Below are 21149 nucleotides of genomic sequence, written 5' to 3' on the forward strand. Positions count from 1 at the left end.
TAATTCTTTAAATAGCATAAACATAACCAGAACCCTGAACGAGTGTTTTCAACTCGACAGCTACTCTCAGATAAAAATCCTGAAAAAGGAAGTCGAGTGTGGACAAGTCCGTTTCGTAGTCGTGTCAGCATCACGTCGGTGTCAGCGACGCCTAGTATCTATGTTTGAGGTCAATATTCCTGGTAATGTGAATTTGAAATATTATTGAAGATATGGTTTTACAGTAAAATATTTCACCTTCCCTGGACTGGCGTCTGAAATGAAAGTCTTATCACCCTATTTTCACTAATAATGATGATGATAATCAAAACTGTGCTTTCAACAAAAACTAAATATTTATGAAATGATTAATTTAACAACTGCCATACAAAATTATGACAGGAATAGTTGACTGTACAGAACTACTTAGTTTAATAACAATACATGTGCCAGCCAGGATTTGTAGACGGTACCACAGTAAAACGTCGTATGTTAAAAATGATTTTTTTCGTAGGACTTTTTCAGTGTATAATACAAAATTAAAAGATATAGATGACACAAACATTACTCTGTCAGATTTAAAATTTACACTAAAAGTGCATTATGTAACTTAGTAGACATTATAATAATAAATATGTACACCTCCCTTCCCCTCCTTATCCTTTCTTCAAGCATTCTTGTCCTAATCCCGCCCAATTTACAATAACTTACTGTTCTTATTAATATATATGAAAAAATTATTTGATTATTGAAAAATATTTACGAGTGCAAACTTATATGTATTTATTTGATATGTATATAATATATTTTCTTTACTAACTTTGTATACTTTGTGGAATTCTGTTATTAGTTCTGAGTTTATACACTGTATCTGTTTGTTTACAATAAATATGTATGTAGAACTGTTGATTTCCCAAATAAAATAAAATAAATAAATTAATAAAAACAACATTTGAAAGTTAAATTCAAGATTACCTTTGTAAAGTTTTTTGTTTTTTCATTATGTATTTTTGTATTATTTAATTTAGTACGTACTATTATTTGGCATATTATGTATTGCTCCTATTTCTTATATTTCTTACTATAGTATTGAGTGAGTTTCTAGAAAACATATCTCAATTATCAGTTCAATTATGTTTTTTATATATATATATTCTTTTTCTGTTGATTTCAATGATACTCTTATTTTGTTTTTTTAAAACTACTGTATTTTACTATTACTTTGTTGATTTTGATAACACCATAATTTTGTATATTTGATTACGTGTGATTCTTAATTTGTATAATTTATATTTTAAAAATTATTTTTGATTACCTTTTTTGCATTGCATTCTTTAGAATTTTATTATTTATAACTTAGTTTTAGTTTTTTTCTAGATGGTTATTCTATTGCATCACATGTCATTTAATTTAATTAATTTGTCTAATAATTTTTTGTTGTTATTTATTCTGACTTGACACGGGCATAGCCTAAAAAGTTTAAACTATTTAAATATTTAAACTAGTGTAATTTTGAATGAATAAATAAAATAAAATAAAGTAAAAGAACTGAAAACTTTATTGATGTGGGTATTTTTTATCTGGCTGAACTTTTTCACCTTTTCGGCAACGCCTGAAAATACTTTAGTTTTATACTCATATAAATCCGTTTTAAAAACTAAAAAACTTCTTATGCATATAAATTATAAACTAAAACTGAAATCTATTTAAATGAATAAAGTTTCAATTTAAAACGCTCAAAACGCATGTTTGCCGTTTGTATTGTTAAACCTTGTGAGTTTATTAAAATAAGTGTGTAATAAAATGCACAGTGAAATAAAAGGTATAAATTTAATGGTTTGCAATATTGTTATACATCCTTCAGAATCAAAACACATTCTTAAAATAGAGAAGGTTCACAAGCGATTTGTAAAGAAAATAATAATTATCTATTTTAGTATTTGCGCCCGAAACTCGTTTTAATGGCCGAAACTCGTCGAAACCAAAATTTCAGTCGGTCACTACTACAAACATTTGGACGCACGAAATATTGTTCTTAATTTGGTTAATTATTATCACGGTGAAAACAAATTATTTGGTAAAGACAGTAAGTTGTGTGTATAAGATCTTCAATATCTTTTATCAATAAATTAAATTTGATTAGAAGTCTCAAAGGAAGAATAGTTTGTATTATACCTTTGACTGTAACAGCTGTCAAACCTTTGTACGAGGAACGATTTATTAATACTTCTGAAATATAAATTGACTAACACAAATGTATGTATGTAGTTAAATGTATGTACTATGTATGTATGTAGTTAAATGTATGTACTAAAAATTCTTCAAATAAGTTGCTGTAAATATATTATTTTTATTTTTGAAGGCATGAATTTAAAAGTTAATTAATGTATTTTTAAACGATTTTCATAAGAATACAGGAATTAAAATTGAACATTCAAATTCTAAAAAAGGACTAAAATTAAACAACATGGAGGTGTTCCATTTTAAAATAGCTTTGAAAAATAATATTCCTTTATTAAATAATCAAATATGTTTTCAATATAGTCAACGTTTTTTATTTAAAAATTAACCAATCGTGTAACTTTCAGCCTCTTAGCACCTCCTCATTCCTAATCCCCCTTTCACACACATTCTGCAACATATCACCAAATATTATTAACCTTATTTTAGTACATGTTCGGACATGACGGTGTTCGCATCCCTTTAAACTCTTTATATTTACTACGGTGATGGTGAAGGTGAAAGTGTATTCAGTATTTGCATGGTATGTAGTGAGTGTCCTGACGAAGAGACGAGTGCGTCTTGAAACCGGCAGACGTAAAAAGTCGGTAAATGGTTATAAGCGAATATTTACTAACATTAGTTAAATATGTATCTTTTGTATTAATTTAACAGGCATTTATAGTGAATAGTATTAGAAAACAAATGTATAATATTCAAGCGAGACTGTTAAAGGGGAGTGTACAGAATAGCAAAATCCGATAAGCAAAACATATGGGCAAAGATGTATATTTTAAATTAAATATTGTCCTGCCGGCAAAACAATTTTGTGACTACAAATTCGTTCCCTAGTATTTCCCGGAATTACAAAATTGTTCCAGATAACGAACATTAAATTGCGTTATTCCAAGGATGATCAATAATCTCCTGCAAACCATATTATCAACAAAAAAAATAGCAACGATATATTCATTTAAACATTTATTGAGATACAAGTCCTTACTCCATGGAACCAAAGTCCTGTGTTGAGTTAGAACGAATATATGTATAAAACTTTTACTCTCAATATTACCATATTTACTGCATACTCGTATAATAAAAACACCATCAAATCAAAAATTAAAAGAAACATGTAATCAAAAAATATATGAAAGAACGAAAAAAAAAATTGAAACGAAAATAAACTCAAATATTTGAAAAAACCATCAAGTAGTTTCTCACTCAAATCCCTCCTTCTAAGGAATATCCAGTTCTGAAACTCGTTTTTGAAAATATTTTTTGTCATTGACATGGAAGATCTTCAATAGGAAAAAAAAACTGAAGAAATACATGCCTTATACTTTGTAGTGACTGTTAAAAGGTAACAAAAAATTGAGTTTTTCTGCTGACATTTCTTGGTGGAACTGCATTTTAATTATAATAATTAAAATACCTATATAGTTTTTTTTTCCACCAGTATGACGATGTCGGTCACGACGAAACCCGGTCACTGGTAAAAGTTTATAAATAAAAGTGGAATAAAACTAAATAGGTATTTTTACTATTATAAGTAAGAAAAAAGGTATAATATATAATGTCAAATAAACCTGTCCTAAAAAATGAGTCCCATCGAAAAGTCTTTAGACTTAGTGGGTAACTAATTATAAAATCTTACTAAAAATACCAAATAAACGCTGTTTTGCAGCATTTATAACTAATACAGTTAGCAAAGACATTTTAAAAAGCTATTTATTTATTTTTATTTTAGAATATTTCAATTATTACTAAGAATTGTTGCCAAAGATACATGAATAACTTCGTTATGTCTGCTCAATTTCCTTCTCGCGAACATTACGAGAGTGAAGAAAAATGTGCAGTTCTATTTTATTCGATAAACATTTATTTTGCTCTTGCTCCAGATAGTGAAAAGCACGTTGGCTACCGTGATTTATGTCCTAAATTTAATTCTCTGTTGGGTCAACAATTTTATTTTAAATATAAATATTTCATTTGTAACCCTGATTAGAGTCAGCGCTTAAAGTGTCGTCACCATACAACTAGATAATGATCATGATTGTTTTAAAAAAACTAGAAAATCACATTACAAATTATATAAATTCTAATAAATAAATAACTATAACAGTGTAAGTCACTCTCCGAGCACAAGAGTAGGTCTCTTTTTTTGGAGAGTTACAGTTAAAACATTTACATGATGAATAAAAGTAAATGTGTATAGAATAGAAAAAAATATGTACCATTTATGAAATATGTTGAAAAATAAAAAACATGCAACAAAAATAAGTGTTTATCAAATTAATTATTTCAAAAAAAAATATTCAGTAAAAGGTGAAAATTTTAAAAGATTGTAATTTTTGTTACCAAATAAACATTATTATTAATCATTTTTCCTCTTTAAAATTTCACAATACTCACCTTTAAATACTAAATATTCGTTTTTTAGATGTACTTGTATTTGGTAGTTTCAAAAACAGCGACATTAAACGTTTTTTTTCTGTATCAGTCAATATGAAAAAATAAACTGAAGATAAAATTTGTTAAAACTAATATTGTTTATGATAAACCAATTGCTTATATTTAAAATAAGAGTGATACTTAAACCCACAAATTCTTTATAAATTTAAAGTGTTGAGACATACAAGGAAAACTGACTAAGTCACAATTTTTGTTGGTTGGCATATCAAGATTGAAGTTAGCCACATTCACGCCAATTGGTACACATTTTCCAAAGTATCTTTTACATTACATATACAAAGCATGAGCAGTGTATCGTGTTAGTATAAAAGTGTTTTTATTTTGTCAATGTTTCACGTAGCAGATGTTCAATTTTGTAAAAAAACTTTGAGATATAAGTAGACCAGGTTTTTTTCCAGTAAAATCATAAATATTCAACTAGGTCAGTTTTCTGTGTATGTTCACGATATTTTCAAACAATTTATAAATTAAATACATCATCAAGTGTTATTATATTAGCACACATAAAAATATGTTTATGTGTGCCCTACATAAAGATTTAATTTAAATAAATTAATTAATTACAACGAACTTCCACCATGAATTTTCACTGACAAAGATAAATGTTTTCCATAAAAGTTTGTTTTAAGTAAGTACCTTGGCTTTTACTGGCAAAAAGACTTATTCTATGATAATATTTGTAAAATAATACACGTTATAAAAAGTGACACTTTACAAACATTTCCTACCTTTATTATAATAGTGACACTACAAAATCACATATTCTTCGGGATTATTAAATAAAGTGATAAATTAATTTATTTTCTAAAAAAGCATGTTGTGCGTTCCTTCGCTTTCGCTGTCAATAAGAATGGCACCACGCAAAATCAATCAATTTTGTAGCGTCACCGTTCTTTTGAAAGGGTAATATGTAACTACGTTAACTTACCGACTGCAAGTAAAACTCGTCGCCTTCGTAACTGTAAGGATTCAGATTATATCGGTCCGTGTCCTGGCAAGGGTTGCCATATATCAGACTGAACTCTTCGTCAGCTCTGAACTCCGGCATTTCCTTCGTCAGGTTGTACACCGTCGGTCTGAACTCCTGGACCAATGAGTCATTCGTGGGGGCGCAGGACCTGCCGAGGTAGGCCTCTCCATCGGGACAACACTTCCTGATGCACGTCCTCATCAGGCAGACGCATCCTCGCTTGTGGCTCTCCCCGCTGCCGTTGACGTAATTGAAATATTTATCTGGAGGGTACGAGATGTCGCTATGCCGTACGGAGCCATCGTCCTGGAGTACCCCCGATGATATATCCACACTCATGTGAAAGGAACACGGGTCTTTCGACAGTGCCGGCCCAGCCAGCACTGCAAAGGCAATTAACCGCGATAATATATGCATCACAAACTCCAAATAAATCAGTCAGTTATCATCGTATGGAATCTTTAATATTGCTGACCCTAAAACGTCAGTTTTAAAACATTCTTTTACATTTTACTACTTGGTTTTATCACATTTACACTGAATCACTTAATTCATGGCAGATTTTTTACGTTAAAATTAATTCATATGCATTTCACATCAGATTATTTTTATTTTAGACGTAACACCCTTTTTCACCGGTATGACGCGAATACGACAAATAACTGTAACACGATAAAGCGATGACAAATCGCTGTTATCAGTTTCGAACCTTATCTCATAAGTTTATCAATAAGTGTCGTGTTTTGTTCATTTTTAAAACGTTTCTAAATAATCAGCGGTGATTTTTTGAATTGTGCGATAACCCTACTCGCAAACCTGCGCTAAGCGAGTTCTCCATACAACTGAATGAAGAATGAAATAGTTAGTCTGTTCAGAGTTCTGAGCCCAGAATTCCCGCCAACGATAAAGTCAACGCGCATGACTAAACTCTAAGGAATACAAACACAATGAATCCAAGTACGGTGCGTTCGAATATTTAACCGCCCTGTGTCAATAATGTTAGTGACATTACGTTTTCAAATAAAATATATTAGTGTTCCTAATACATAAACAAAATTTCAATGTTTACTCGGCTTTTTTCCTTTATTAGGGTATTTTACCAAAACATGATAACATCAGCCAAAAACACGTCACATAGGGCCTTACTTATTAGATTTCCTTATACCAGGTTTATATTAAGAAATAACTTTACCCGGTTTAATTATTTATAACCGATATAAAAAAAGCTTACTTATAAAAATATTTATCACCTAGAATAACAATTCGCAGGTTATTTCATGTTTAATTTTTTAAAACAGTCAACACTGATATGTGCGCGTGCGCAGTAAATTTTATAACAAAACAAACAAACGTAAAAGTCAAATTGAGACTACTGTCAATGTAATCGAGAACATGGAGAAACCGTTGTTTTTTTTATATTTTATTTATTAATAGACTATTGAACAAAGCCAAATATATATTTTAATTATTTTTATCGTTTTATCAGCGCTTTAAATTTTTAAAGTTTTATATTTCTGAAATTACTCCGCGTGTGACGTTTTAAGTTCTCTTCCGCTTCTTCACGGTCAGTTCTACTAATATAATTTTTTTTACAAGTCAGGAATAGCGTTAAAAATATAATACATATTTAGAGCAGATTTTTACGATTCTAATTATGTAACTATCAATGTAATGAAAACGAATTTTCATTTATAATTTTCCGGTTTAAAAATGAGCTCATACAAAACGGCTCACAGTTGGCATAACGTCATTTTGATGTCGCGCGTTACGACCACCGACTGGGCTTCTAATAAACATCGGGCCTTACTTATTAGATTCCTTATGGCAGGTTTATATAAGGAAATAACTATACCTGGTTCAACTATTTAAAACCGATTTAAAAAAAACCTTACTAAAAAAAATATTTATTACCTAGAATAACAATTCACAGGTTATTTCATACTTATTTTTTTTCAACAGTCAACACTGATATGTGCGCGTGCGCAGTAACTTTTATAACAACACAAACAAACGTAAAAGTCAAATTGAGACTACTGTCAATTTAATCGAGAACATGGAGAAAACCGTTAGAAATAGATATCAAAATTAGGAAGAAGAGAAGTTAAAAACGAATTCTATAGTTTATTCGTGTTTCTTTTTTATCACAATTAATTCAAATACATACAAACATATAACATTTCAGAAATTATTTAAACAAATAATTAAAAATCACTTGAATCGCATTGAGGAGGTCGCAGGACTTCAAAATTGTTTAAAATTGAAAGAAAAACTAATAAACTATCCATTTTGATTACCGAAAAAAATGAATTTTGACGGATCACGTGCTTTTTTTAGCGTTATACCACTTAATGTGCAGGAATAAGTTGCTATGGTCGCTATTCCAGATTTAAACCGAGTTTTACTCTATGCGTGGTTAAATAGGAATACTTTTGCTATACCATCATTTTCCTACCACTATTCTAAGCTTAACTTTATATCCGATTTATAAGTATATAAAGTTTTTTTTATAAGTATGTACCATAGATTTACAAATCAGCATTGAAAACAACACAAACAGAGAAGAATAACAATATTTTTACATATTCTTTCTTTTTCATGCAATTTTTTCTCTGTTTTTGATGTGTATTATTATTATCTTATCTCTTTAATTATTCTGAAATTAATTTATCAATTATTTTTGTGTACCGTATGTTATATTATTATCTTATATTTACTTACTGTAAATTAATTTATATTATTTGTTTTTAATATTAATTCGGTAATACTACTTTTTTGTTTAAATTCTTTAAAATTTGCTTTTTAATTCTAACATTTTTCTTATATCCATATTTTTTATTTTTTAAATTTTTATTTTGCATTTCAGCATGCTTTTTTGTTTCTACATGTATACAAAAAAGTGTTGTTTATTTCTAAAATTATTACTTACCATGTCTGTACGTACCTGAATATTTTTTGTTAATGCCCTTGGGCGTATTTAAAATTAAAAATTATAAAAAATAAATATTAAAACAATATTTGTATAATATATATTTTAATATTTATTTCTGTTTATTTTTGTTTACATTGTATTCTTTGGAAGTGCATTATTTATATAGTGCATTATTTATAACTTCTACCTTGTTTTTCTGGATTGTTATTCTATTGCATCACATGTCATTATAATTTCATCTAATTAATTTTACTATGTATATTTCAAAAGTTCATTAATAAATATGAACCAGTGTAATTTTGAATTAAGAAATAAATGAATAACCCACAAAGTAAGTGCTTTAAATATAAATGAGGACACAAACAAAAGACAACTAAAATACATGTACAGGGATAACAATCAATAATACATATTTGTAATAATAAAAATGTACCCAATCTAAAAAAGTTTCAACATTTTGTATGAAATTGATTGGCACTATTAGAAAAACCCAATAAATATAACAGAAAAGAGATACAGTAAAATACATATGGGTAGATAAAACATAATATCTAGAAAAATTTCAACAAAATATAACAAACATAACCTTATAATAAAGTAAACGCTTAAGTAACGCTCATTAGCATTTGTTAAATATTTTCAATTGCAACACTTTTAGATATTCTATTCTACTTTTCGTTTTTTAGTTCATCGGGCAGTTTATTAAATTGGAAACGGCCAATATTTTCAAGAGATTATTTGCCGAACTTCGTTGAACGAATTTAGATGCATAAAGACTTTGGGGTTTGAGAAATGTGTATTTTAAATCTGTGCGAGCAGAAAAAAAGTTTAAATATTTTTAAAAAAAATTTTGGTTTGGACGATAGTAAGAAAATATTTAAATTCGTGTTATTAAATTAAAAAAAAAACTTTTATTGTTTAAAATAATTTTCGTACCTACGCAACACGTATTCAGTCAAAATTTAATCAAAAAGTTTTCGAATTGACAACAAATGAATTTCTTTTATTACAAACCACGATGATAGACTAGTAATAGTTCTACATTATCTCTGGATGATAGATTGTTTGAATTTGTGATAGTTGTATTTTTAATAGTGTTTTTGTATATAGAAATAACAAAATAAACATTTAAGTAGGATTCATAAATAAAATAACAGGTGCCTATTCTTATATAAATGATTGTCTGTTATGAAGTCTTCTTTAAAATGATTGACTAGTTGAGCATTCTTTTCAAAGTAATAATCTAGAACATAGAATTTCTAGAATTATAATAGTTCTAAAACTGAGTACGCGCATCAAACTGAAGCAACTAAACTACTCATATTTACGTTTTGGCCATTAGTTTCTCTAGTAGCGTTCATGAAAGTGGCCAGGGTAGGTGCATTTTTTTAATAATACGAGTAAGAGGTAGCTCATTCTAAGGTCTGGCACCTTAAACAGAAAAGGAATGCTTAAAAATGATGTGCTACGTCAAGGATATATCTTTACACAATATCTATAATACATAAATAAAATAGTTTTTTCTTTTTCAGGTAGTTCCAAAATATCCAAGCGCTGCGCTGGGCGGATTTTCTGATTAAAATGTAGAAATATATATACATACATACTTACAGAAATAATCATGGGATTTCCGATTGCTAGTGACTGCTGTTTTGGATATTGTGAATTGAAAACAGCTACACGAATAATTGGGTATATGCAATCGGTAAAGATTCAATTTACACAGTATACAAATAGCCTTATGTTATTCATATTTAAAGCATCAAATTTGGTATCAATCGTTATATTAAATGCTAGTAAATAACTGTATGTAACCATATATCGACTTTTCTATGACTACCGGTTTTGTCAGGACACTAATTACACCAGAAATACCTAATATACACCTTCACCATAATATTTTTTTATACTTTTTTTCAAATATGTTTGGACCCCTGTATTTAGTAGTCTTACGTGTCACGTGCACGTGAAATGGGATTTAAATTAATGATTTTGGTTTATTACCTTTATGAGTCCAAGCACCATTGTTGCAAAGTCCAAGAACAATGGCGCGTGATAACTACTTTTAACGAAAATGTGAATGATTATTTTCTATGAATTTTAATGACAAAATCATTGAAATCAATAGAAAATAATACAAAAACATAATTGAAATATATACAGATTACAACGAGGATGGGAATACCTAAAATAATGTGAATGTTACACAGTGTGTAAAGTGGGCCACTTATACCAGCCAACCACAGGTCATAAACCCTGTATATGCCTAAACTTAAATATACCATTATTTAAGGTATTCTCCATCCCTATTGTAATTTGTTAATTTGAAATCCAGTATTTTGTCTACAAATATTTGGACAAACTCAAATATTGTAATAATGTAGATATGATTTATAGGTAATAATTATTGTTATAAATAATATTATGTCAAATAACAGTGAGTACTTAATCAAATAATGGGAAAATAAATATTAAAAAAAACCATAAATATATCTAGATTTTTAATAAGTAAATAAAAGTATGGAAGAAAAGCAGATTAGTAAATTTTAGTCTCGAACTTTAAAAAAGTTCCAAATCGGGTCCTTATCTTGTAAAGTTCTTTATGGTTGCCGGAAAATGATTTTAATAAATAGGAGCCAGAAAAGTAAAGTTTCTTTGAGCCAACTTTGAGTGAGATAACGATGGATCATCGTATAATGGGCTATATTGAAAGGTTATTTAATTATTGACAAAAGATATGATATTTTTAAGAGCCTTCCTAATGTGAAATATATTCGAATCATTTACGTTCAATATTTTATTGTTTGCAATCTTACATAGTGGGTATTGCAAGTTGATGTTATTAGTGTCACGACAAAGTGAGGAGTACGTCTCAAAACCTGTAGACAGAAAAGTCGGTAAAAATAATCTTATGTTTGCAAATACTTTTTTGCTTTCAACTTTAATGTACTTTTTAAGGTTTTTTTAAGTCTAGAAAGCTCCCCAAACTTAAAATCCACAATAATATTTATTTCTTTAATTTTACAAAAACGGCACAAATTGCCTTTAACATATATTGAACAAAAATATTAAAAAAAAACTGCAAATGGACATATATAAATACACAACAAAAAATTATAAAATTGCATAACTATAACAATAGTACCCAGTAGGTTAATACACATAAGCAACTAAAAATATTAACGAAATTATATGTAAATATGAAAAAGCAAAAAAGAAAAACATAAAGAAAAGTTTAAGAATTATATTGCGAGAGAAAAAAAGAAATCAGACTCGTTTTATAACTCTCAAGTTCAGAACCAAATATATCAGCCCTGTCCTCATACTGATTACCATATCTGGGGAGCCTAGGGATAGGCAAGTGCATGTGATAGTTGGTCCTAGAACTTGCAGAACAAAAAGGAGATATGTGGCGAGTATGTCGACCAGGTAAACGGAAACACACCAACTCCAGCAAATTTGGACAGTCAATGAATGAATTGATCATTTTATAAAGTAATATTACGTCAGTTAGGATTCTTCGATGGGAAAGTTTTAAATGATTTGTAAAGATAACGATTATAATTAAATAAAGCAGCTGGAGTATGTAGTTTAAAATTAATATATTTTGGGAATTTCTTTTGACGCGCTCAAGTGAATCAGAATGTACACTATAATACTATAATGGGGCGAGCAGACTGGAAAATATATTCTAACGGGAACAATAAAGTAATTTGATTGGTGTGATGTTTTTCAATTTGGTAGTAACCCTGCAAATAAATCCCAAATACTTAGCGCTTCATTTAAAATCTTGGCAATATGTTTGATAAATGTAAGTTTATCATCAAAAATAATAATGTCTGTTTACATGTTTGTTGTGGCGAACAATCATTGAAAGATATAAATCAATAAATGCTAAGCATATCCAGCAAAAAAAAACTTTTCATGTGCTCTCTTTCATTATTATTGTTTTTATTTTATTTTGTAATTATTTTATTAAGTGAAATTATATAGAGTGACTTTTCACGTGTACGCTTTTTTCTTATTTTTTGCATTGTATTTATTTACATATAGAAAACTATAATTAGCCCATAATTTTGGTTTTTTGTAAATATTTTTTTTTACAATGGTTGTTGTTTTTTTAAATAAATAAAATATAAATTTATACAATTACAAATTTCGGCTTCAAAAAACTTGTATCGTTGTAAATATAATTAATTTAAAAATTAAATCAATGGAACAGTAAAAAGAAAACTTGGTAATGGTAATATAATTTTTACATTAATAATTTATATGTAAATATACAAGTGGTTATCTCTTTTTTTAAGGGAAAAAAATTAAAATAATAAAAAAACCAAAATACCGCACTTTTCTTAAATACAAATTTATTGAAACTAAAATATGCCTTAATTGTATTATATTAAAATAAATAGATGAATAAACATTTAAAGACCAAATGTGCTGTTTTCAGTAAAAATTATCGACCTCCTTCAGCATAAAATAAAAACCCGCTAACGGTAAAAACGACGAGTAATTTATGAAAATTCAGGAATAAAATTATACTTGTTTCAGGTATTTGGACTATTTACTTTGATACTTTCCTACGGCATTTGGAAATATGCTACCGTTTTTGATAAGATGTACATATCTGCTTTAGTGGGGATTATTTTTTCCAGCCTCAACCTATTTTTTGGGCCTCTATTGTTCATCGGGGTGGAATGGGTATTTATTAAATATTAATTTTAGCATATTATTTAACCGTTAGACTGATCATCTTGTCCTCGTGTATCAAGAGTAGTGTTAAAGTTATTGCACATCCTATTTAATGGAGTTAAAACAAAAAAAAAACAGAATTTCCATAACTGCCTAAAAACTAAATTAACAGTCTTTAATAAATTTGCAAGGAGACGTATGTCCTCAGATGCGAGGTACGGTTTGTGGTGGAAAGCTGTCTTTGATAAATTCTTTAAAATTTCACATTTATTCACCATTTTAACTTTATTTTCACTTATTTCAAACCAACCAGCCGACCAAAAAACAGATGGTTTAAAAGAAAAGTTGGTCAAAAATTTGTTCCAAAAAATGAAAATAAATATTCAAAGATCCATTCTCGTGCATGAAAAAAACCTAAGTAACCTAAAAATAACAGCCTTTTTTAAATGGGGAAATAAGGCATAAGACATTTTTACTTATTTGTTTTATTTTATTTTAATTTATTTTATTTTATTTTATTTTATTTATTTATTTATTTTATTTTATTTTATTTTATTTTATTTTATTTTATTTTATTTTATTTTATTTTATTTTATTTATTTTATTTTATTTTATTTTATTTTATTTTATTTTATTTTATTTTATTTTATTTATTTTATTTTATTTTATTTATTATTTTATTTTATTTTATTTTATTTTATTTTATTTTATTTTATTTTATTTTATTTTATTTTATTTTTATTTATTTATTTTATTTTATTTTATTTTATTTTATTTTATTTTATTTTATTTTATTTTATTTTATTTTATTTTATTTATTTTATTTATTTATTTTATTTTATTTTATTTTATTTTATTTTATTTTATTTTATTTTATTTTAGTTTATTTTTATTTTATTTTATTTTATTTTATTTATTTTTTTTTTTTTTTAATATTTTTTTTAAATATTTTATTTGGGAAATCAACATTTCTACATACATTTTTATAGTAAACAAACAGATATAGTGTAAAACTCAGAACTAATAACAGATTTCCACAAAGAATACAAATTTAGTAAAAAAAATATATTACATATCAAATAAATACATATAAAAATGTTATTTTGATGTACTCGTAAATATTTTTCAATAATCAAAGATTTTTTTTAAATTTATTTTAAGAACATTAAGTTACTGTAAATTGGGCGGGATTAGGACAAGAATGCCTGAAGAGAGGATAAGAAGATGTACATATTTATTATTATAATGTCTACTAAGTTACATAATGCATTTTTAGCGTTAATCATAGTGATGTTTGTGTAATCTATATTTTTAAATTTTGTATTGTACACTGAAAAAGTCCTACGAAAAAGAGCATTTTTAAAACACGATGTTTTACTTATTGGTACATGAAACAGGTGGTATCGTCTACAAATCCTGGCTGGCACATGGATTGTTATTAAACTAAGTAGTTCTATACAGTCAAATATTCCTGTCATAATTTTGTAAAGCAGTAGTTGGTCCGCACACACTCTGCGGTACACACAAGACATAAGACATATTCACTGAATAAAACGTATATTTTACATTATAATCAAAATCATTATAATACTCATTTTCGTATAATTTCAATGGATCATTTATTTTTAAAAATCATCAAAAATAAATTTTATAAGCAAACTTTTAATAAAAATAAATAAATAATACAATTGATGAATTAACAAAACAAGCAGTATTTCGTTGGATGTCCTTTGTTTTTTAGAACCGCTTCTAGTTCACAAGGCATCGAGTGCACCGGGCATAGCAAATCATCAGGTATAATAACATGGAACTAGACTAGTGCCTCGATTATGAACGCTATCTTCATCTGTATATATCAAGACGGTATACTTAACTTCTGTACTATCTGTATCTTACCTTGGTATGTTCTACCTACTTGTCATATCGACTTCATATGATCGAAACAAGCCAATAGAATGACCGCAAATAATTAGTCCGCGTTCCTTACGTCATTAACATTTAAAACAGTTCTCATTTAAAGTTTAAATAGGCTTCTGTAATAAAAAGTCCTCACTTCAAAGCGATTATAAACTCCAATAAATTCAAGCAAAAAATGCTCGCTTAAACATAAATTTTGTACGACTTTTGGAAATCGCCTAAACGGTACGCTTAACGATCGTCTGTATGTATCTACCGATCGACTACAAAGCCGGCTCTATTAACGTCTCGATACATACACTCGGAAAGATAGTAAAACTAATGGAAATAATATAATTACTAAATGATTTTTTTAGAGTGGTAACTTTCTAACGCCTAGATACTCTTATTTGTTAATGGGTCAGAATCTAGCGACATTATTTTTACATCTAGGCGTTCATTTTATTGAAGTGACGGTTATATCGGAATTTAATTCGACTTCAAAATTTACTTATTTCTCTCTCATATTTTTAATAGGCTTTAAAGAAAAAAAGTGCCACACCTCAAGTCGATTAAAAATTTTAATATGTCATGATTGAAGAAAAAATTGCTCGGTGGAACATAAAAGTATCAAGGGGTTCTAGACCCGTCGGTGTAAACTGATGTACTTAGATCAAAACTTGATGGTGGGGGGGGGGGGTATCGGTAGTGTACCTTTGTAGTCGTTCGGGAGACTTTATCTTCAACTACGACGTCATACTGAAGCTTATGTCATTTTAGAGCTTAGATATATGTACCGTGACGTACGCTTCCCCTTGTTTCATATCGATGTACCTACCCAAAACTTGAAGGTGGGGGGTCGGTAGTATATCTTTATAATTGCTAGATGGAATTTATCTTCAACTATACCGCAAGGTGAAGGTATGACGTCTTTATCTTCCCATCATAATCGAGGCCCTGGATGATGGCTTCAATAAGCTCATTCTTAGATTTTTTCGAGATCCCACGAGATCCCATCACTATCAGCCTGGACCATAGATTTTATATCAGATTTTAATCCGGATATTGCCTGGCCAAGATTGGATATTTCAGTGGTGGTAACTGAAACACATTGTGCAACTCCTGGCTGTACGGTACAGCACTCCGTCCTGCCGAAAGATGCACTTTTGTGGGTCTCCTTCGAATGAATCCTCGACTGTAGGCAACAGTTTCACCTCTAACACCGCTTCTTGGTACTTTTTTGCATTGAAGTATCCCCCAACGACAGCTTGCCGCAAATATAATGCGTGGAAAAAAGTACCACTTGCTTCACTTAATTTTGAAAGGCGAAATTGAGGGTCACAGAGGGGCTGGAAGAAGACAGATGTCCTGGCTGCGAAATATACGAGACTGGACTGGCTTCGGGACTGTGGAGCAGATTTTCCGGGCAGCACAGGACATAGAGACTTTTGCCAGAGAGATTGCCAACGTTGGGGACACCTGACAGGGCACTAAGAGAAGAAAAATATTGCTCTTAATCATTTACACAATTTTCTAATATGATAAATAATTTTTAATTTCTAAATAAATATTTCATATTGACCACGTCGGGAATCGAACCCGAGACCTCTTGCATGTTAGGCAAATGCTCTGACCAGGCCGTACAAATAAATAGTACGATGTTCTTATTTAGACTCTTACTCGTACAACAGATAAATTTCGACTGAACTAAATTTGCAAGTTTAATTTCAGGAATTATCTTCCCTCGTCTCCATTTGGCGGATCCATTTAATAGTTGTGGCAGTTCTGGACATCCCGGCAAAAATGTGTGCTTTTTTTTTTCTTCATTAATTGGTTCTTTTTGGGAAGCAATGCTTTGCCTTTTGTTAGCAACGATTAACGCAGGTAAGTTAAAATAACAATGTTTTGTGTATTTCCAAATATTTGTAGATAAGCTAGATGTCCTCCCTAGGGAGTTATTAAGATCGAAATTTATTGCAACTGAGAGAGAAAACATTTTTGAGAAGGAAATATGCAAATCAAGACATTTACAGGGTTTGAAATTGGCTGGTTTAAGTGACCATTTCACACATTGTGGAACATTCACCACTCTGCCTATGTTTAAACATCCACATTTCTTCAACTCTTCCATATTTTAACTTTTGTGGAGTAAAATAAGTGATTTTGTAAAGTTTTGTATTTCTGAAATTCTCAGAGGTTCTCGTCCGCTTTTCTGGGTTGCCCATTGGTCTATTGACGGCAAGCAAACCGGAAATCTTCCATAACTCTCATATCATTGGATGATTCATATGAACCAGTGTCGTCGTTCAAATAAGTTCGTTTTTATAAATATAATTTTTATTATTTTTTCGTACATCTTTGAGAAATTGTTTAGTCTAATTTAACGCTCTAAATTTTACCGCGCACAAGAAAACATTTTTTTATCCAATTTCCCGTAGGGCTGAAGTTCCTCATTGTACCAAAAACAGTTTGTTTAAAAATGTTTATGACTTCAGTATGGCAAAACACATGAAAAGTAAGAAAATCGTATGATTTTGACATTTTAATATAAAAAAATATGCATAATATACATGTACACATTGTTTAAATTTGTATTATTTTATAATTTATTATCTTTATCTAAGCATGTGTTTTATAATATGAAACTGATGTGTTATATTATTTATGTGACATAATACTTTCTTATTTTTTTCATTATATTGAATTGTTTATATTATATTGACTGTGCATGAAAGAACTGAGAGGCTTAAGAATGGGAGCAAAAATGGGTGATTTAAATGTCAACTGTCTTTTGTATGCTGATGATGCCGTGCTTTTTGCAAACAACAAAAAGGAACTACAATTATTGGTAACAAAGTTTAACGATATATGCAAAGGAAGCGATTTGCTGCTGAATGTCGATAAATCGAATGTAATGGTTTTTGAAAAAAAATAAATTATGACTAAATATGAAATTACTGTGAATGGAGTTATACTAAAACAAGTAGAGGTATTTTTGAATCTGGGACGTATGTTTGCTAGGGATGGAATGAATAAGAAGGATATTGAAAGGAGAGTGAGTGTCGGGAACAGAGTGAACGGTGCACTTAAATCAACCTTGGCAAATAAATGGTTGTCGCAAGAGGCAAAATTAGCAGTTCACAATGAAGTTCTGGTCCCGAAAGTAGGCTAAATGCTGTCGAAATGCGATCTCTCCGGCAAATGTGTGATAAAACTATGTACAATAGATGCACAAATGTCGAGAAATCTTTAAATGATATAAGTCTGAGATAGGCATTCTTGATAAAATCCAGAAAGGAGCTCTTCGTTGCATTAGATACGTAGAGCGAATGAACAGCGAAAGAACGGCTTAGAATATTTACAATGCGAATGTTGATGGATGCAGGCATAGAAGAAGACCGAGAAAGACATGGAATGACAAAATATAACAAATACTTGAAGATGGACATGTTAAAAGTCGGAATAATCGGCGCGCGTGCACGAGAAGATGTATGAATGTAGAGGAAGCGAGATTTGTATGCAGAGATGAAGTGATGTGGCGTTCTATACCTTCTGCCTACCATTACGGGTAAACGGCGTGATGGTTTGTTGTTCTCAAACTATGTATTGTAAATAAATAAAATAGTTCATATTTGTCAATTCTGAATTGTGACCAAATAGCGCAATTATTTAGCTATAAATAAATCTATGAACTGTTTTTATTTTTTTATAAGGGTTAAATTTTCTTAATTTTTAAAATTGTTTAATTTTTTGTTTATTGTATTATTTTGTTTTCCACTTTTTGTTTTATTTTCAGTGCTTTATTTCTACACACTGGTGATTGTCAACAGTTTTTATCAAAATATGTAGGCAAAAAACATGAAGCAACAAACATACTAACTACCCTGCCTTCATTTTTTTACTTTAATTTCTAATTTTTCTAACCTTTATGGTATGTAATGTATGTATTAAAATAATTTAAAAACGAATAAGAAATCAATTTATTGTTTTTCGATAAGTATTTAGTATCAACATAATTTGAACACGATGAAGACATGTATTGTTTTTGGGTAGGTATTTATCAAAAAATACTATCCCCAGTTAACTATTTAGCAGAAACTACTTTTTAATGTGATTCATATTTTTGTACAAATGTTTTTTGATAATTAATTGTTTTATTTATTATTCTAAATACACATTCTTGAGTAAATAATTCTGACCTTTGATTTAATTTAATCACACCGTTTTTTTTTTTTACATAAATGGATAAAAGTTTCTAATTCTATGGAGTATTGAATGTATGTATCATATATTGTTCGTATGTATTTTGTCAATTTGCTTTATTTATTTATTTCACTGTTTTAAAATGTACTGAGGTTCAGGTCACGACTAGTCAGGGAATTCATTTGTTAAGGCTTGACCTTATTTTTTTTTAATGTCTTTTTTTATTAAATGATACTTAAACAATTCAAATCGATAATTATTTTAGCTGAATTTGAGTACCTAACAAAGTGTGCCTATGTAGGATTTACAAACCTAAAATGCATCTCTTTTTTATTACTTTTCTTGTATACTTCACTGTTTAACTATAAATCTTTTATTCTTTTTTACTGCACATTATTTTTATTGAGTTTTACTATAACAATAAACTATGTTTACTTTCTATTATATTACATTGTATTTAACTTTAGTTTTGTACAAATTGGCTACGACCGTTAGTTATAGTAGTAAATAAAAAAATAAAAAAAATAATTCAAATATTAAAAACAAAAATAAATTAGAAAATTTATCACTTACAATAAAAAAATGAAACATATATGTAAATACTAATAAAAATAGGAAAATCAAAACAAATAAAAATTACAAAACGTAAAAAAAATATTTTAAAAATTGATATAAGGTATTTTTACAACTGGTATCTATTAAAAGTATGTATTTTTATTATGTTTGATAAGTTCGAAAAAATATTGTATTTCACTTATCTCTTTGCTAATATCTCCTGGGGATCAAACAAATTGTAAATAAATGTTTTAAAGTCCTAGAAAACTAAATAAAATATATAATCTTTGTATATATAATTCCTCTGTACGTGTGATGTCACTCAACTCTTCCTAAACGGCTTAACCGATTTACGTGCGGTTTTCAGAGAAATATAGATATTTGCGCTGTGCGTGTTCCTAGATATTACAATCTTCAATCTAATGTGTAAAAAAGAAGCAAGGAGCTTATATGTTTAATTCATCGATCTACCAGGGTTGCACTCGACGAGAATGCATATACAAAAAAGGAAGTAAGTTGCTTTTTGTGTTTAAAAAAAAGTTTGTTTTTGATTGTTTACAAACGATATTCGCTTTTAATGGATCCTAATTAGATTCTTTCTTTACATTCCGAAAAAATTCTTCACATTTATTTCTTTTTACTGGATTTTTAGTAATACTAAGATAATATTAAATGACATTAAATACATTTTTGAAAATCGCATTTATGAATAAAGTGACCATTCATTTGTACCTACAAGTACATAATATATAAGAAATATAATTTTTCTGTGGTGCTGTGGAAATTGACTCAAACAACAATTATTATTAACTTCGCGATATACGCAGCTTTATTCAACATTAGTTTATTAACAAATACCACAATGACATTCAGCAAAAACTGTCAACACTGAGCACTGGCCGATTTCTTTTAAAATGAAAATTGCCAAAAACGGCCACTGCGAACGCCACATGTCCTATGTGTCAAAATATGTCAACGGTATACTATCATAGAAAAATCGTCCTTCGGAAATAATGTTCGAAATACTAGTTTCCAACTAGAGAATCTTCAAATAATATTTGTAATCTGCAAGCTTCTTTTAGTACTAAAAAAACTGACTTTGGTCAAAGACGTAAAATATTGTGTACTTTTTTGTATGAAAGAATAAGCTGAGGTAATCGGCAAGTTTCATCCTTCACTGAGAACGGGCTGGGCGCTAGGCGCACCTCAGAGATATTTTTTGTATGGAGTTAT

General features: G+C 28.9%; 1 protein-coding gene and 1 long non-coding RNA gene across 3 annotated transcripts in view; one reads left to right on the forward strand and one right to left on the reverse strand.

Annotated features, from left to right (window-relative positions):
* Positions 1 to 6463, reverse strand: part of LOC148277725 (G protein-coupled receptor Mth2-like) — a 149173-nt gene extending 142710 nt beyond the window's left edge. Inside the window, exon 1 of the mRNA XM_088232495.1 lies at positions 5600 to 6463. Coding sequence (XP_088088621.1) covers positions 5600 to 6058 — 459 coding nt within the window. The 5' untranslated portion in view covers positions 6059 to 6463. The remainder of the gene's footprint in view (positions 1 to 5599) is intronic.
* A 3127-nt stretch (positions 6464 to 9590) lies between these two features.
* LOC148277726 (uncharacterized) lies at positions 9591 to 19621 on the forward strand. Of its 2 annotated transcripts, XR_015823379.1 has the most exons (5): positions 9591 to 9727; positions 10103 to 10275; positions 13122 to 13271; positions 16890 to 17042; positions 18955 to 19611. It is a non-coding gene; the product is annotated as an uncharacterized LOC148277726 (long non-coding RNA). The 2 variants fall into 2 exon arrangements; XR_015823380.1 differs by lacking the exon at positions 13122 to 13271 and having other exon boundaries at positions 18955 to 19621.
* The last annotated feature ends 1528 nt before the right edge of the window (positions 19622 to 21149 follow it).

This window comes from Micrasema longulum, unplaced genomic scaffold (genome assembly GCF_059751315.1).
Source record: "Micrasema longulum isolate JH-2025_06_02 unplaced genomic scaffold, ASM5975131v1 h1tg000988l, whole genome shotgun sequence".
Taxonomy (NCBI): domain Eukaryota; kingdom Metazoa; phylum Arthropoda; class Insecta; order Trichoptera; family Brachycentridae; genus Micrasema; species Micrasema longulum.